This window comes from Etheostoma spectabile, chromosome 18 (genome assembly GCF_008692095.1).
Source record: "Etheostoma spectabile isolate EspeVRDwgs_2016 chromosome 18, UIUC_Espe_1.0, whole genome shotgun sequence".
Taxonomy (NCBI): Eukaryota; Metazoa; Chordata; class Actinopteri; order Perciformes; family Percidae; genus Etheostoma; species Etheostoma spectabile.
In genome coordinates, this window is record NC_045750.1 from 1,454,192 (window position 1) to 1,471,844 (window position 17,653).

A 17,653-nucleotide genomic window follows, 5' to 3' on the forward strand; every position below is an offset into this window, starting at 1 on the left:
CCTCATACCTGGCGAATAAAGCTGATTCTGGTTCTGATTCTGATCAGCAACAACTAGTAGTCCAGCTAACAGACAATTGCTAACAGCTAAGTCTTGTTTCACAATAAAGAAGTGATAATAATGAGTTGGTGTTCAAAGAAAGGTGAAGGAAAAGAAAGAAAAAAAATGGTATTAATGAAAATATGAAAAACACATTAGGCTTGAAGTAAAAGTCAAATAATTAAAAAACAACTATGTAAATGTCAATATATATTTAATATGCAGCATAAAGGCAGAAAAACAAATCAAATTCATATTGAATAGGTCAGTAAAATCAAATGAGAGAATAACTCCCATGGCTGAGTACCTTTTGATTAATGGGACTTAGTTTGTGTTATTGAGTGAAGCTCTGTGGTTTGTCAGCTGTGCGTGAGGAGAATTAACAAATGAGAATTGAAGAAACACCACGAGGGATGCCTGGCAACAGCCCCCCCCCCCACACACACACACACACCCTCACACACACACACACACTCACACACACACACACACACACACACACACACACACACACACACACACACACCCCCCACCCACACCAACCCACACCAATCCACTTGGCTGCCTGTTCTGCCAATCTTCAGGCTTTGTCACATGACCAAATGTTTACATGACGATGATTTACATGATGAAAATCCAAAACACTAAAACCATGGAAACAGCACGGGATTTTTTTTTAAGTGGCGGACTGAGCCTATAGAAGATGCGTTTTGTACTCGGATATGCAATTTATTTAACCCTTGTGTTGTCTTCCTGTCAACCATGAAAAAGTAATGTTTCACCATTATTGCTTTTCACCACATTTTTGTCACTTTTTGTCAATGTTGTGGGTGCTTTTTTCATGTTTTTGGTGTTTTTCCCAAAGTTTTTTTGATATTTTTAATGTTGACATTTTCAGCGCTTATTTCGACTGCCCATTTTTTGTGACAATTTACTGAAAACGGGTCAATTTGACCCATTTTCCAAAAGTTTCTATATCAGAAATTTGGGTTTTCTTGTAAACAAAATGTCAAAAAGAAATTATTTGGATGGTTGAATACAACGCTCTCAACAACTTAAATAAATAATCAGTTCACTACTTTCATTGAATTAGTGTATTTTAGTCAATTTTAAAGCCTTTGAAGAAAAAACAATTGATAAAAGAACTCAGAAAAAGTGGGAAACTTCAAAAAAGTGACAAAAATGTAAAATAAAAATAGTGACAAATGTCGATAAAATTACTCACACAAAGTGACAAATGTCCCACAAAAAAAAACGTTAAAAATTTGGGACAAAAACTTCAGGGAAAGCCACTGAAGTGTCGAAAAAGACGAGCAAAACGTAAAAAAAAAAACATGACTCAGAAAAATTAGAAGTCGCAGGTCGACGGGAAGACAACACGAGGGTTAAAATGAAAAAAGTAAAGCTAGTAATAGATGTGATGTTTTTCTTTTTTAGCAGAATTACATGTGTTGTTCTATCCTATCCAATATTTACATTTCCCATCTTGCTGATTATTTGTCCCCCCCGTGACACCCCCCCTTAAAAAAAAGGAGAATCGCCCCAGCCTGGCAAAGCATAACAATGAAGTCATTGTTCCAAAGAAAGCTTTTGCCTTTCTTTCCTCTCCACTTTTCCTCTGCACTTCCCTAATTCTGTTGACGGACGTACCGAGGAAACCGAGGCTCCTTCAGCTCCATCGCAAAGTTCAATGTCTGAATTATTGATTTGGTTTTTCAAAGCGCCAACCCATAGCTCGGTCTCTCGTGGCAGGGAGAGCGGCAGCGGGGAGACGGCGTCATGTTTTTTTTTTTGGGGGGGAAATGTAAAACCCATCTCTCTCTTTCTCCCTCTCTGCCCGGGAGCGGGGGATCACTGCGCTGTCGGATTACGGCTCTCTGGGCGGCTGCGTGTATTTTTGGGACATATTTAAAGGTCAAGCTCATGCACAACAGTTGGTGCATATTTTTATCCCCAGCATCAACCGGTCTGTTATTCATAATTGTGGGACATCACTGGGGCTCCTGGGCTAGTCGTGGAAACGTCCAGGCATGCACTGGAAGGCTTTGCAGCCGGGTACCAGCCAGGGCTGTAGTACTACAGTAGTACTATAGTACTACTATAGTACTACTGTGGTACTGTAGTACTCGAGTCCGGTCTTGGACTCGAGTCCGGACTCAGGACCGTTTTTCTATGGTCTTGGACTTGTCTCGGGCTCGTTGGTATTTGGACTCGGTCTCGGCCACTGGTCTTGCCAAAAATAGCTTTTGGTCTCGACCGAGTCCAGGTGTCTTTATTACGTGTATTTATGTACTGTAAGTTTATTATGTCTTTTCTAAACTACATCCGGAGTAAAGCAATAATGTCATTTAGTTGCTCCAATGCTCAGTACAGCAAAAGAGATTTTTAATCTCAATGGGTATTACCTGGTTAAATAAAGGATAAATAAAAAAATAAAAAATAAATACTAGTAGCTGTAACTGTAGCAGTATGATTTCTAATGCTGCTATTATGAGGTATCATCATATGTCATTATGCTTTCTTTAGATTAAATAATATACAATATTTAATAAGTACTTTATATTTAAGGAGAATGGCTCTACTTACAAATCTTGGGTTGTAGTGACACTGTTTTTGCTTTTATATCAACAAATAATCCAAAATTATTGTCTCGATAATGTCATGCATAACACTTTTTTCTGTCCTGGACTCGATCTTGACTCAGACTCGAACCTCTTTGGACTCGGTCTTGACTTGGTCTCGACTAGTCCTGGTCTTGAACTCGATAAAGGTGGTCTTGACCACAGCCCCGGTACCAGCTATATACCACAGCTCATCTGTAATCCAACAGCATTATAAACACTATGATACGGCAGCAACTAGCTTTCCTCTGCCTGCCGTCTGCTGTCTGTCTTCATTGCATTTAATCTGGACGCTTATTTAAAAATGTTTTAAAAAATAATTATTTTATGGCATTGGCCAACAACAGTGGGATTGTTTAACATTTAGCACACATGTAACCAAATATTAAGCACCTCCAGGAGTATTTTTGTTGTATTATTGTGCATATTTTAAATCCTACCCCTACCTTGAGTACAGAACAAACGATTGCACATACATATAATTCATTATGTCTTTGTTTTCATATGTATTTTTTAATTAACCTATCGAAGGTAAATACATTTTTATCTATCCATCCATCTATTCATCTATCCATCTATCTATCTATCCATCTATCTAACTATCTAACTATCCATCTATTCATCTATCTATCCATCCATCTATTCATCTATCTATCCATCCATCTATTCATCCATCTATCCATCTATCTATCTATCTATCTATCCATCCATCAATTTCTTATATTCATCTATCCATCTATTCATCCATCTATCCATCTATCCATCTATCTATCTATCTATCTATCCATCCATCTATCCATCTATCCATCTATCTATCTATCTATCTATCCATCCATCTATTCATCTATCTATCTATCTATCCATCTATTCATCCATCTATCCATCCATCCATCTATCCATCCATCCATCTATCCATCCATCTATGGCTTTCAGTAACAAACTTGGATGGAGAAGCTTTTCCGTCCTACAAAGAATACATTTAATGAGCATCAGCATCAATATCAACCTTCCTTTCATCTTCATATTTCCTCCTGCTTTGATGTTGTGCTGTTCCATTTGTAGTCTGAACTTTAATTTTTGATGAAAGTGTATCGAACGCAGCCGTCTGAACACAGCCAACGCCGATAAACCCCGAGCTACGAGAGATGCTGTCGGTCTCCCACCAGCTTTTAATACCGTAACAACTCCTGATTATTATAATGTCTAACAGCTGATGGGTCTCTCCCCGCTCTGTTGCAGGTTATCTATGCACTCAACACGAAAAACGATGAGCACGAGGCGGCCATCTCCACCCTGAAGGAGGCCCACGAGGAGGAGGTGCAGCAGATTCTGTCTGAGACCAGAGAGAAGATACTACAGGTCTTTACTCTTAATGTAATTTATTTCTATCAGTAAGACGACGTCTTACGTCTAACTTTTAAGTTAAGTTAAGTGTTCTCTGATTTATATCTGAGGTCCTGTTAGGGGTGTTTAGGGCTGAAATGAATCATTGCATTGGTGCGTTGCCATGCCGACCTGGACGATTCTGCATGGATGTAGTGACAGACCATGATCAATTATTGCCTGGTGATGTTACTTGTTGATTTTCCCGTTGTTGTTTTTTTTTTGTGTGTGTGTGCCTTTTGTCTGTTGTCTGCTGTGTTCAGGCTCCGCTCATTCAGGAAGTGTCTTGTTTTAAGAGCAGATACAATAAAAAAAATGGCGGTCGTACACATCTGACTGCTTGGATTTGTCGATGAAAGTAGGTGACAATCGATTCAAATCGTTGACAGGATCATCGTTATTGAATCGAATTGTGACACCGGTTAAGATTCACACCCCTATGTCCTATGTTGATAAGAAATGAGAAGAAAGTGTACTTTCTCCAATTGGAAATGCAGTTTAAATGGAAGATAGATGCAGGATACCATCACTATAAGGGACGAGACGTAAGGATATATAAAGTGAAGAGATGCAGCCATTTTGTCGGTGTATGAACATTGAAATAAGTAAAGTAATCAATTGCATTTTCCAGGGTGGAATAAGTAAATGCATATTACAGTATGTTTTTACAATGATTGGCAGGGGGGGGGGCAGTAGCTCAGTCCATAGGGAGTTGGAAACCGGAGGGTTGCTGGCTCAAGTCCCCATATGGACCAAAGTATGGTGATGGACTGGTAGCTGCTCTTGAGCAAGGCACCGAGCCCCCAACTGCTCGGGCCGCCCCTCCATTAGCAGCCCCCCCCCACTCTGACATCTCTCCATTGGTATAGGTACTGAGCATGTGTGTGTTTCTGTGTGTGGTGTGTATAAAACTACAGAGTATAAATTGTATTTACCTCTTAATAAAGTAAACATCATTAACTCATGAGTTATACTATGCGTATACTAACTTCTATTGGTTGAATAGATGAATAAGTGGGCTTGCGTGGGCTTTGATTTCTTTTCAACTAGTGATTAAAGAAGCCAAAGGAACCCTTTAGACCCAAACGCACATGACTAGTCATGATGAGACGTGTATATATCTCACAGTCGTCTATAGCTGCACACCCTCACATGGAGAGCCATAGAGGCGAGATCACACGCAAAACCAACTCATCAATATTCCATCAACTGGATATTAATTATTTAGGTTTGTCATCCCCCATCATGGGAATGGCTTTTGTTAAAAGTAATGTGTCAAACCTGGGCTAAACATACAGGATATGCAGACATTTACATGCTTTACGTGTTCATAAAGGCTGCCTGTGGAGTTTCAGTGTTGTGCTTTGAATTAAATATGGAGCATTGAACTAGATTAAATGTATCTGTATAATCTTTTAATTTACATTTTCATTTGAGTGTCATAATGAGTTAATTCAAGGCCAAATCTAAAGTCAAATTCAACATTCAATGTTTTTTTATTTGCCAAGGAGACTAACATATATTATTATTATTATTATTATTATTATTATTATTATCATCATTATTATTCTATATGTTCTCTCCTGTTTGTTACTACAGCTTATTTGTTAAAAGAAAACATCAACATTTCATTGATGATTGGTGAAATATTGAGGATTATTTCACATTGCAATAGAACTGCAAAGATTGATCAATTAGTTGGCAACTATTAAATTAATCTGCAACTTTTTTGACCAAGTATTAATCCGTTTGAGTCAGTTTTTTGTATTTTATATTTGACAGCTTGTTATTGGGCTTTGGGAAACACTGATCAACGTTTTATAGCCTAAACAACAAGTCGATTAATCAAGAAAATAATCGTCATTTTGCTCTTTTCTCACCAACTCCTGCATTCCAATCTACAACATCTGGCACATGTATTCCACATGATTGCACATGTGTTGTGGTGCACAATCAGCTGCAGATTCCAAATACGTTTCATTATGATATCCACAGTACAAGAGTAAGATCAGCGATGAAATGGACCTGAAGAGGCGGATCCAGTCTCTGGAGGAGTCCATGGAGCTCCACGAGAGGATGAAGAGGCAGGCGCTGGCCGAGTTCGAGAGCTACCGTCAGAGGGTGGAGGACATGCAGCTTTGCACTGAGGCTCAGGTACACTGAAAAAAATAACATGTTGGATTAACTTAATTCAATAGTGGACATTGGTTGCACACAGTTGTTTTGCTTTGGCAGCAGATTAAACAATTGAGTCAAATTAACACAAGGTATTCATGTTCAATACACCTGTGTATTTTGTGTTGATACCGAGTGATTGAAACATGTTTTGATAAAGTAATTTGTGCTCTTGGAACATTTTAATCCTTCACAATTTCATCACGTTATTTCAACACTATTCAATAATTTTTACTCCAATACTATTTGGTCACTTAAATACTACACATTTTTTTCATAATATATAGTAGTATATTCTAGTGTCAATTACACAATTTGTTTGGCACTAAAACAAATTGTATTGTTCTCTAAAGATGGTTGCCTGTAACCACTAGTAACCTTTCACAAGAAAATGTCTAATTTCACTGCAGTGACCATAGGTAAAGAATTGAACTGACATTACTGTTTTACGGTAAAACAAATCAACAGTGAACAAGTAACGTCATTTTTTCAGTGTTTTACCAACTCAGTCAAATGGAAACTGGACATTTTTCTTTTAAAAAGGTTTCTGACACCATCTTTGAGAGAACAATACAAACATAATGTTCAAGGTCTCTATTGTCGAGATTAAATTAAGTAACAATTGTAATTTAACACTTCAATGTAACTATAAAACAGATTTAAAATGCAAAAACATGAGTTACCATTCCAGCAATCATTTATTTTAATGTCAAATACCTTTCTATTAACGCTCTTTATCATTAAAATGACCCATTTTTACCAGTTACATTTGCAGTTGCAAAACCTTTATTCAAGAGCCAAACTTCCAACACTCACAAAGAATCTGGTCATTAACTAACATTCAAGGTTTAAGTGTCACTTACAGACACAGGTAAATATTTCAAAAATGTTACGCTGCCTTCAGTCCGGCCATGAATTCACCCTATACATTGGCTTGCTTAAAAAGAGGATTAAAAAAACATCTTTAGGAAATTGATCTTAATGCCGTTATTAAAAAAAATTGGAAAATCGAACCTTTAAGGACACCAATTTTCTTTGTGAATGAAAAATGTATTGTAAATAAATAAATTAAGGACTGTGTCAATATCTAATGCAATACTGTTGTAGGAAATGGAACATTGGTTGAACTTCAATAATCTAAGGTTAAAGTTTTTTAAATTACACAGTAAACTAAAACCATCACTGGTCCCACAGATAGGGGCTGCACACAAAGAAAAAATGTTCCCTATAAGAGCCAAGTCTGAGTTGTATTCTTAGAAGTATTAAAACTCTTTACTGCAACTGAATTAAACTAAAGATCCGGTTTCACACGGCCCTGATGGCAGTATTCAGACTGTGTACAGTTCTCCATCCCTTCACCTGTAAGACAGATAGAAACTAAGACTGAAGAATGCTGCCAATCAGAGTCTTGTAGAGGGGGAAATAACTGGTCCGTCCACATGGCCGTAAAGGAATGAACACTTGGCCTCACGTGCACAACAACAGTGAGCTCTCCTTACTGGAGCAGTTCTGTCTTTAAGCTTTGGGCTTTCCTTGAGAGTTAAGTCACATCCAACTCCATTAAAACCTTTTGAATCCCTTCGAAAGTGTAGCGGAGCTGTGACGGATACCTCATGTTCAAAGAGTAACAAAGTCCAAACAGCAAGGCTGTTGATGGGCCATGCTGTCCAAATCTTGAAGAACCACCACACCCTCGATGATGATGCCAACATCAGAAAAGTCATTGCCTGGCGTCTGTTTGGTGACGTAAATTCCCACTGTCGCTTTCATGATGGCACTCAGCGCAGTGGCCTCAGTCATGTCCTGGTTAGATAAAAACTTTCTTGAAGCTTTAAAATAAATAAAATAAAATGATTGCATCTGAATGCAGCAATTGCTAGTTTATTATACCCATGTAAGCAGCATAGGAGAGTACTACAGCAAACATGCCCTGGCATGCTGCCATTCATGGTCAATTAATGGAGAAAAAAGGATTCCAGATCAAATGAAGAGGAGCCTTTATCTTACAAACATGTAAAGATTGAATTTTCATCTACATTTTTCTGGAACTTTTCATGTTCTTGGATTTTTATCATTACCTGGATTTATCCAAGTCCCAATTTCTGCCCTTGTCAGATGAGGGTCGTGTAGTTGTAAAGATGGTGAATTTTCCTTCTTTCAATAATTTGAATTGTTTGTCACACTGCCTTATTCCCTAATGTAAGAGACAATGTGTCAGAGGGGTCAAAATAGGTTGTTTTTCACTTTCATAATGGGGACTTTGGAGAAAAAGTGGACGTGTTTGACCATTTGTTTTAACTCACCGTGTACTCCGCTCCAAGATGTCGGGATTCTCATTCAGATAGATGCAGTCCTTTATGTGGGACTCCCTTCTGGCATCAATGTCATCCTAAGAAATAAACAAAGAAAAATAAGATTATTGAACTCAAATTTTCAGTAGCACAGAAGAAAGGTGATCATAGACTGACTTCAGTCAGCATGTAACACCAGTACCTATGAACAACAGGACTACCTGTTTGGACTGGACTTTATATCATCTCCAGGGATGGATGTATATACATTATGTTTTTTATATTTGAAGAAAAAAAATTCTCACAGTGGGACAGTGAATGCATGATTAAAATGTCAGTAATCAGTACTCACAGGTAAAGGGAGTTGCGCTCAGCAATGCCTGCTATACATCTTATACTACCTGCAATGCAGATCCACTTATATGTTAAACAATGTAGAGTTGAAGGTTCTTACTGTCATCATGGCAGATATGACTTTCAGCTTTTTCCCTGCTCCCCTGCCGCTTTGCAAACACTTGATTGTAGAGGCATGGCTGGATGCTCTTAAACTCGGCGTTTATCTGAAACTGAAAATATTTTCACAGAATTTAGAAGACATTTCTAACATCAAATCTATACCTGCCCGCCTATCATGGCGTGCACTGTGCATGGTTAATCATCTGGCTCTGCTATGGAATATTTGAAAACACTCCTAATAAAGTCAAGCATTACTTTCACACATCTCATTAAACAACTAGTCAGGGCAGAATTTTTTATTACCTCCGTTGCATCAAAAGGGCGGTTGTTTGAATTTGCAATCCGAGAACATTCACGTTACAACCTCATTAAACTCTAGCCCATTCATTGTGAAAGTGGAAACAACGAAGGATTCAAAATTAGGGTAAACACGGTTCAAGCAGGCCACATTTTAATATTTAAAATGTTATTTTATACAAATTAAGAGCAAATACAACGTCCGGTCTCACCACAAAAACTTGAGCCCACGATCCATCAACTGACTCCAGGTGAAATGCAGAGTTGAGTTTGTCTGTCAATCTGCAGCAAAACAGGAAAAAATAATCTAGTCATTACAAAACTATATTTCAAGAAACATACATTAGGTGTACCCTCACTGGCAACTTTATTAGGTACACTCATACACATTGTAAAATATCAAATATATGTGATTATTGCCTTCTCTAATGTGAACAGAGACTAACCATGTTCCATGTTCAAACACTGGGCTGACCGTGCAAAGCCAGCAGCTTGTGTCCCAAAAAGAGTTGGTAGGCTATGTCAAGTAGTGGCAGGCCATCACTACGTGGTTTTAGGCTCTCCTACACGCTTTACACAGAGCAGACCGTTAATGTGTTTTTTTGAATTTCCTATCCGTCTGCTCATGGTCCCATTCACGGTGTGTGTGTGTGTGTGTGTGGGGGGGGGGGGCGCCGTCGTCGTCGTCGTCGTCGCTAACTTATGTCGCTGATAACGTTAGTAGCTGCTTGACGCCAATCTTACTAACGCTACGGTCACGGTGCAATTTACACCACAATGTAACTGACAGTCAGTTGGCAAACCATACTAACAGAAACAGACTAATGAACACCGCAAAGTTAAATGTAAGATGAACGGCTCCCCGCAAAAACTAGCTAGCTAATTCAAATAAACATGGTGATAAATAGCGCGAGCAAAGAAACTCACGGTGCCTATTTAACGTTACGTAGTAACTCTCAAGACATTAACTACATTTGGCTGAGCTTTATCACATATTTAATTAGAAAATCCATATACTTACCGACCAATAGTGGCGTGGAGTACAGTACGACGGCCCTTTATGTGACCGTTGCCTGCTCTTCTAGCAACAATGTAAAGCGCGCCAGACGAGATCACGTGCGGTATCACGAGAATTACATCGCTTCTTTTTGACTCACTTCTGCCAACATGATCTGACACAATTCACGTACCCTCTTTGCATATTATGTGTTTCTACACTAGAGTTACGTTTAACTTTAAAACATGAGTTAATTGTGTTAAATGCATCCAAGACATTTACATAAATCCAAGAGTAGGCCAGTCTCCTTTTTTTCAGTGTAGACAGAGGAAGTGTGTGTGTGTGTGTGTGTGTGTGTGTGTGTGTGTGTGTTTGTGTGTGTGTGTGTGTGTGTCAGTGTTGCCCAGCATGATGCTGCAGTCCCAGCTGCAGGTAATCAGTTCTAATGTCTGTGTCTGTCTCCTTTTGTGAGGCTGGAGAGTCTCTCTTGCCTGTGAGCATCACCTCTGTTATGTAGTAGTAGTAGTATTTTATTTTATTTTATTTATTTATTTATTTTATTAATTCAGGACAATGCACATTGATGAACCTGCACAACAGAACACGTAAATGTGCCAGATTGTAGCCCAAGGGCTAATTTCCATCTGCAGTCCAACAGACAGGTTTGAGTTACAGTAAAAAAGACATAGGATAGTAGCATTTAGTATATAAAAACAAGAAGAAATAAAAGGAAAAGAAGAAAAAAGAGAAAGAAAAAACAGGACAATTCATTAGAAAAAAATATATATATATATTTAAAAAAAACACGTTACTTTCAAGTACATTTTTAAATGCTCAAATGTGACATTTTTCAGCAGTAACGGGAACAGCGTCATTAAGATGGGTAGCAGACTAGCAGTAGTCTGTATGGACAACGTTTAATTCATATTCTGTCGGATGTCCGTTGCCTTTCCCTTTCTCTGTGATGGCATTTTGTGAAGTCGTATGTTTTTTATTATGCATTAACAGTTGTATACTACTCTTCCTGTATGGATGTGATTTGATTTCTGTCTTTGTTGTACGGCCTGGCTCAGGATTAACGTTTTGTGAAACATGAACAAACACAAACAATGAATGGCACATAACCTTCTTTTCTTCAGTCATAATGGAAAAAGAACATAAATTCAATTCAATTTTATTTATAGCATCATAACAAGCGTTATCTCGAGACCCTTTACAGATAGAGCAGGTCTAGACCACACTCCAGAATTTACAAGGACCCAACAGGTCTAGTAGTTTCCTCCAGAGCAAGCAACAGGGCCACAGTGGAGAGGAAAAACTTCCTTTTAGGAAGAAACCTGGGACAGACCCAGGCCCAGACCCAGACCCAGGCCCAGGCCCAGGCCCAGACTCTTGGTAGGCGGTGTCTGACGACCGGTTGGGGTTAGAATGAAGAGTGGAAATAACAGTCCGAAAAAAATTATAGTTTGTAGTAGTTCTTTGTAGTAGTCCATGGCATAGCATGGCACTGGGCGGCATTACAAGGCACAGCAGGACGTAGCAGGACGTAGCAGAACGTGTAGCGGGACCATGGCGACAGCTGCAACCATGATTTTGGAGACTCCCTGATCCAAGGAAACATGCTGGATATAAGAAAACAACCCCTACTACGAACCTGTATCTGTCTGTTTAGCTCAGTCCTTCATTCCTGTCTCCTTTGGCAGCACACGCAGCGCGTGGTGTCCATGTCGAGGGAGGTGGAGGAGATGCGGCGGTCCTTTGAGGAGAAGCTGCGTACGTTCAGCCAGGCCCAGACCCAGTTTGAGCAGGAGAAGAGGGCCGCGCTGGAGGAGCTGAAGGCCCAGCACCGACAGGAGGTCCAGGAGCTCCTCCGCAGCCACCAGAGTCAGAACGCAAACTACAGTAAAGACCAGGAGAAACTGGGGCAGCTCCATAAAGCCGAGGTAACCGCCAAAGTAGAGCAGAAAATAAAAGCCAAAGCAAGTAAATCACATCAGAGAAGAAGCAGAAGAAAGGCAGACAGCGGGGATTACTACATTATTAACTGGCAGTGAATCAGCCTGCTACATCACATCAAACTCTTTCTGTTTTCATCATGTTTTATCTTTCAAAAAAACACAACTTATTATGTTTTTCCAACAACATGAAAAATCTCATGACCAATAGTATCAATAATATATTCACAAGATGTTTTCATACAGTGTATGTACAATTTCATCTTACAGCTGTTTTGTCTTTAATATTGTTTATCTACCTTATATATATTTTTAGATTTTAGTTTAGATTTTTATAGCTTTATATGTTTCTATTGTATTTTTTTTGCAAAACTGACTCTAAGAGCAAGGCACCAACATCCTATGCCCATGAAGTGTACAGTACTTGTAAATATGGCAATAAGTATCTGTTTTATTCTATTCTGCAAGGTCCCTGCCATTATCATAATGGGAGAAAATACTGTACACATGTTGAAGCATTACAGTTCCTCTATGCCGGATCGATTTATAGTGTCAAATCATAACAAGAGTCATCTCAGGACACTTGACATATAGAGTAGGTCTAGACCACTCTATGATTTACAAAGACCCAACAACTTTTGGTGTTGGTGTGTCGCACTTTGGTGTGACAGCAGCGAGGAAAAACTTTACTTTAAATGGGTAGAAACCTCGGACAGAACATGTTGGGACACAGAGACACTGATATACAGAGATATGATTCATAGTAGTTATAGCTGTTATGATGAACTGTGGCATTCATAGTAATAATAAAGATACTGGAATAACTAGAAATAATAGCTGTAGCAGTGCAGGGCATAGCAGGGCATGGAGCTGGACCACTGAGTCTTATTTTGTCACAAATCGTGAGCTGTCCTTCTCATGCTGTGCTGATGTGTTGCAGGTGGAGTCCCTGACGGAGCGAGTGGAGGAGCTCAAACAGGACAAGAAGAGGCTGGTGGAGGAATACGAGGCCAAACTCAGCAAGGTACAGCACTGGAGCCGCTGTAGGGGGCATCACACGCACCGCAACCAACCTGGCTGATGCTTTCAGGGTGGAGTTAGAAAATCAGATATCACAGTAATCTTGACCAAATAGCTCGATGTTGATAATGCAACGATATGACGCGGTTGAAAATTGGTGCTTTTACAAAATATGTTCGCAATTGGATTTTAGATAAGCAATCATTCAAAATGTAGATATGCTGACTAAGTGGTTAAAGACAAAAGATGGTAAGTTCAGAAAATGACATTACTTTACTGTAATGCAGCCTTGAAAACGAGGAAAAGGTAACACTTACCATATGACGATATTACCATATCAGAAATATAAGGCGATGTCTCATCTAATATTACAATATCAAGATATTTTACTCAGCCCTAAGTAGAGTATCAGGCTCTAGTTAGAGCTATGCAGTGGTATAAATATATTATATAGTAAATGCATGTATTTGTAAACTTCAAAAGTGCATGATGGTGGAATCTGTCGTGTATAGTATCAGATTATAAATGTCAACAAATGTGCATCTAGTTATGCAAACGCTGTTTGTTATATTTTGAGGTGAGAATGATAATTAATTTGAGGCCACAAACCTCAAGTTTCACATTTTGCTCCTGTTTTCAGAATTTCAATACCTTCCTCAACCCTGAAAACACCGAAATTCACCTTTTTGTCATATCAAATGATGACAATATAATTGAATTACTGTTTAAAACAGTCCTGTTGATATCCTTTTGTACAGCAAAACACATTGGCCAAAGCTCTAAGGGGTAGGTTAAAGCTGTCTTGTTTTTTTATTTTTAAATATTATTATTTGGGCATTTTTGGCCTTTATTTGACAGGACAGCTGAATACATGAAAGGGGGGGATGACATGCAGCAAAGGGCCGCAGGTCAAAGTCAAACCCCTGCCCGCTGCATCGAGGAGTACACCTCTAGATGGGCGCTCACTCTACCAACTGAGCTATCCGGGCGCCCTAATGCTGTCATGTTAATGTATTATCTGGAGTATGAATTATAAGTTACAATAAAGAAACACTTAAGGTGTTGGTTGAAAGTAAAAGAAGCTCTGCTGGAGTAAGTAATGGTTTAAAAAGAACAGAAACTACATGTATTGGCATTTTTATGTTGACCTTGCTGAAAGTGAAGGCTGTGATCCGCGGATTCATGTACACCGAAAGCACAATGGTGCAATTTAAGTGCATTTAGAAGCTATTAATTTCAGTAAAAAAACCTCCTCATTGACAGTGAACACTGTCAGCCAAGACATTTTGGCTTCAACTTCCCCTTGCGTTGATTATTTTTTGCATGAGATTGCATTTTGATGAGAAAGCTTTGCAAGGCGTCCAAAATGTTTTCCAGTTGCATCCCAATGTGATGAAAAAAAGAGGTAAAAATAGTCAACCTTCATGTTGTCCTCGGGTCAAATTGACCCATGTTGTCCTATATCAATGTTCTTTTTAATTCCCTAAAATAACATGATTGATTCCAACGCTCTTTGCCAAGTACAAATCTCTACTTTCATTAATTTTGGGTCTTATTCAATTTTCTAGCATTAGAAAAACACATTGAAGTGTTTTTGAAATAGTATTGAGTAAAAGTTGACATATTCCAGTCTGTGATTATCATCAACATCCATTCCTTTAATTTTAGTCTCAATAATTCCTAATTTCTGCTTTTCTAACTCAGACATTAGGTATAATTTCCTATAAATGAGGTTTATTGGCCATAAATTTCAAAAATAACTGTAAAAGTAAAGTTAATAAGTTAGTGTTACGTAGTTTAAAACGTCTAAAAAGTGACAAACAATGAAAAAAGTGTTGAAAAAAGGGAAAAAAACGTGAGAAGAAGTTAAAAACCTCAATAAAAAGTGTCAACTACAGTGTTGACTTTCAATTTCGAGGGGAAGACAACGCGAGGGTTAAAACAATAAAGAGCCGTGTTAATGCTCAGACTTCATGTTTTATTCTTCCATGAATCTGTTTGGATGAAGGTGGTTTTGGTTTTGTGTCTCCGTCCCCAGGCTCAGGCCTTCTACGAGCGCGAGCTGGAGGCCATGAAGAGAACTCAGCAGCTGACCGCCGACAACCTGCTGGCGTGGAAACGCACCGAGTCGGAGCTGCGGCGGGAGTTCCAGACCCAGGAGGCGGCGCTCCAGAAAACCCTGGGAAAACTCCGGGCCGAGTTGGTCAGGGTGACGGAAGAAGCTCGGGAAAACCGGGAGAAGTCCCACAAGCTGCAGGCGTCCCTCACCTCCGCTGAGGGCAACGTCAAGGTGAGTCTGAGCCAGCGCTGGGTTACCGGTCCCGGAAATTCGGTTCTGGTACCCGACAGCACCTTTTTTTGGGACTTTCCCTAAAAATAATTTCAGTTGTATAAATAATTGCAAACCATCCATCCATCCATCCATCTTCATCCGCTGATCTGGTATCGGGTCTGGGGGGCAGCAGCTCCAGTAGGGGACCCCAAACTTCCCTTTCCCGAGCCACATCAACCAGCTCCGACTGGGGGGGGGGGGGGTCCCGAGGCGTTCCCAGGGCAGGTTGGAGATGTAATCTCTCCACCTAGTCCTGGGTCTTCCCCGAGGCCTCCTCCCAGCTGGACGTGCATGGACCACCTCCCTAGGGACCCCCCCAGGAGGCATCCTCACCAGATGCCCGAACCACCTCAACTGGCTCCTTTCGACGCGAAGGAGCAGCGGCTCTACTCCGAGCTCCTCTCGGAGGACTGAGCTTCTCACCCTCTCTCTAAGGGAGACGCCAGCCCCCCCAACCCCCCCCTGAGGAAACCCATTTCGGCCGCTTGTACCCTAACAATAATTGCAAACCTATTCATCCAATTTACTCAGAGCATTTTGACATTTATTTACATTGATATTTATTTCGCTCCCCTTCCAGGACAAACAGACACAAAATCTCTTTTGCTGCTATCGGCTTTTTTAATAAGTCAGTGTGAGGTGTGGTCTTCCCTGTAGTACGTATTTTTTGTTTCTAGATGTATGGCTGTTGTCTTTTATAACCTGTGTATTATTTATGTTACATGCTGCTGCACAACAAATTGCCCCTCGGGGGTAATAAAGACTCCTTGAACCTTGAACCTTCCATACCCATCCCTACAACCTATTAAATCAAATACTTATTAATGTCTCTCACTGCACTGGAACTTATATTCTTATATTTGTATTTTATTCTATTTTTTTACAATTGCTATCTCTTTGAACTTCTCTTTAATTTTTTATGTAAAGCACTTTGAATTGCCTTGTTGCTGAAATGTGCTATAGAAATAAAGTTGCCTTGCCTTTCATTCCCCAACCTGTCAGTCAGTGAACAGGGCATAGAGCACACCGCCTGCCCGGTATCTATTTCTGACATTAACCTCTTTCCAGATATTAAACATCCAGATTTTATACAGTTGCACTACACAATTACAGAATGTTAAACAACTCAAAGTGCACATTTCAGAATCAGGGACTCATAAAGAAGAAATTTAAAGTGATTAAATGGAATCAGGCTGAATAACTACATTAGTTATTCCATTTATATGGATCTTAATACTCAAATACAGTTTATTTTCTAATTCTGTCCAAACAAATGGAATATTTAGGACCAAGGAAGCCCTAATGTTAGTGCCATAGTGATAGGGTTTAAAATTCAGCAAGCTTGTTAAATATACAAGGAATCTTTCTAAACAAGGCTTTTTAAATAAATAAAATGCACTGCTGCTCCCTTCTTAGAGCCAAAGACGTCCAGCCTGCATTTTGATAAAGGAGACAGTGGAACGTGGATGTAAACAGTGCTGAATATGAAATAAATATTAAAATAAATAGATTTGTAAATGTTTTATGAGAAGAAAATGCCCTTAACATGTTTTGTTGTTAAACCTGATGAAGATGAAATGTCGAAACATTGTTCAAAAGTGCTCTAACTCTTTTATTGTGAGCCCTTCTTTGTTATTTGTTATGTATTTATTATATAACTCAGTCTTCTGTGACAAAACCACCTGCGTGTTGAATCTAAATTATGACATTTATGCAGTTTCCAAGTCCTTTGTCCCAAATCTTTTGGCTTTTTTGATGCCATTTAGTATGTTTTTTGGACAAATTCATCAGCTGGCCATGTGTGCTACCATTCCCCTAAACACTACCACTCCGACAGTAATGAGGGCTTTTTTTCTTTTTAAGACAAAAATAGCCGTGCTGTGTGCATTGTTACTCTTTCTGAGTTCTGTGAGGCCTTTGGAAGACTCACATGATAATATCTCCACCGTTAAAAAGAAAGTTGACATGCTCTCGGGGGGAATTGGTTAAGTAGGTCTGTTTAGTTGTTTAGTTGTATGATATTCTGTGAAGTTTGTGTGAAATTATCAGAAGACAGAAGACAAGATGGGGTGTCGTCCCCCCCCCCC

General features: G+C 39.3%; 1 protein-coding gene across 6 annotated transcripts in view; it reads left to right on the plus strand.

Annotated features, from left to right (window-relative positions):
- Positions 1–17,653, plus strand: part of fam184ab (family with sequence similarity 184 member Ab) — a 187,258-nt gene that overhangs the window by 72,121 nt on the left and 97,484 nt on the right. For 4 of the 6 annotated variants that reach the window (XM_032543041.1, XM_032543045.1, XM_032543042.1 and 1 more), the window contains exons 2-6: positions 3,900–4,034; positions 6,039–6,197; positions 11,963–12,202; positions 13,155–13,238; positions 15,273–15,524. In XM_032543041.1, the coding sequence (XP_032398932.1) occupies positions 3,900–4,034; positions 6,039–6,197; positions 11,963–12,202; positions 13,155–13,238; positions 15,273–15,524 (870 nt within the window). The remainder of the gene's footprint in view (positions 1–3,899; positions 4,035–6,038; positions 6,198–11,962; positions 12,203–13,154; positions 13,239–15,272; positions 15,525–17,653) is intronic. The other 2 variants (XM_032543043.1, XM_032543044.1) reach the window with 1 other exon arrangement.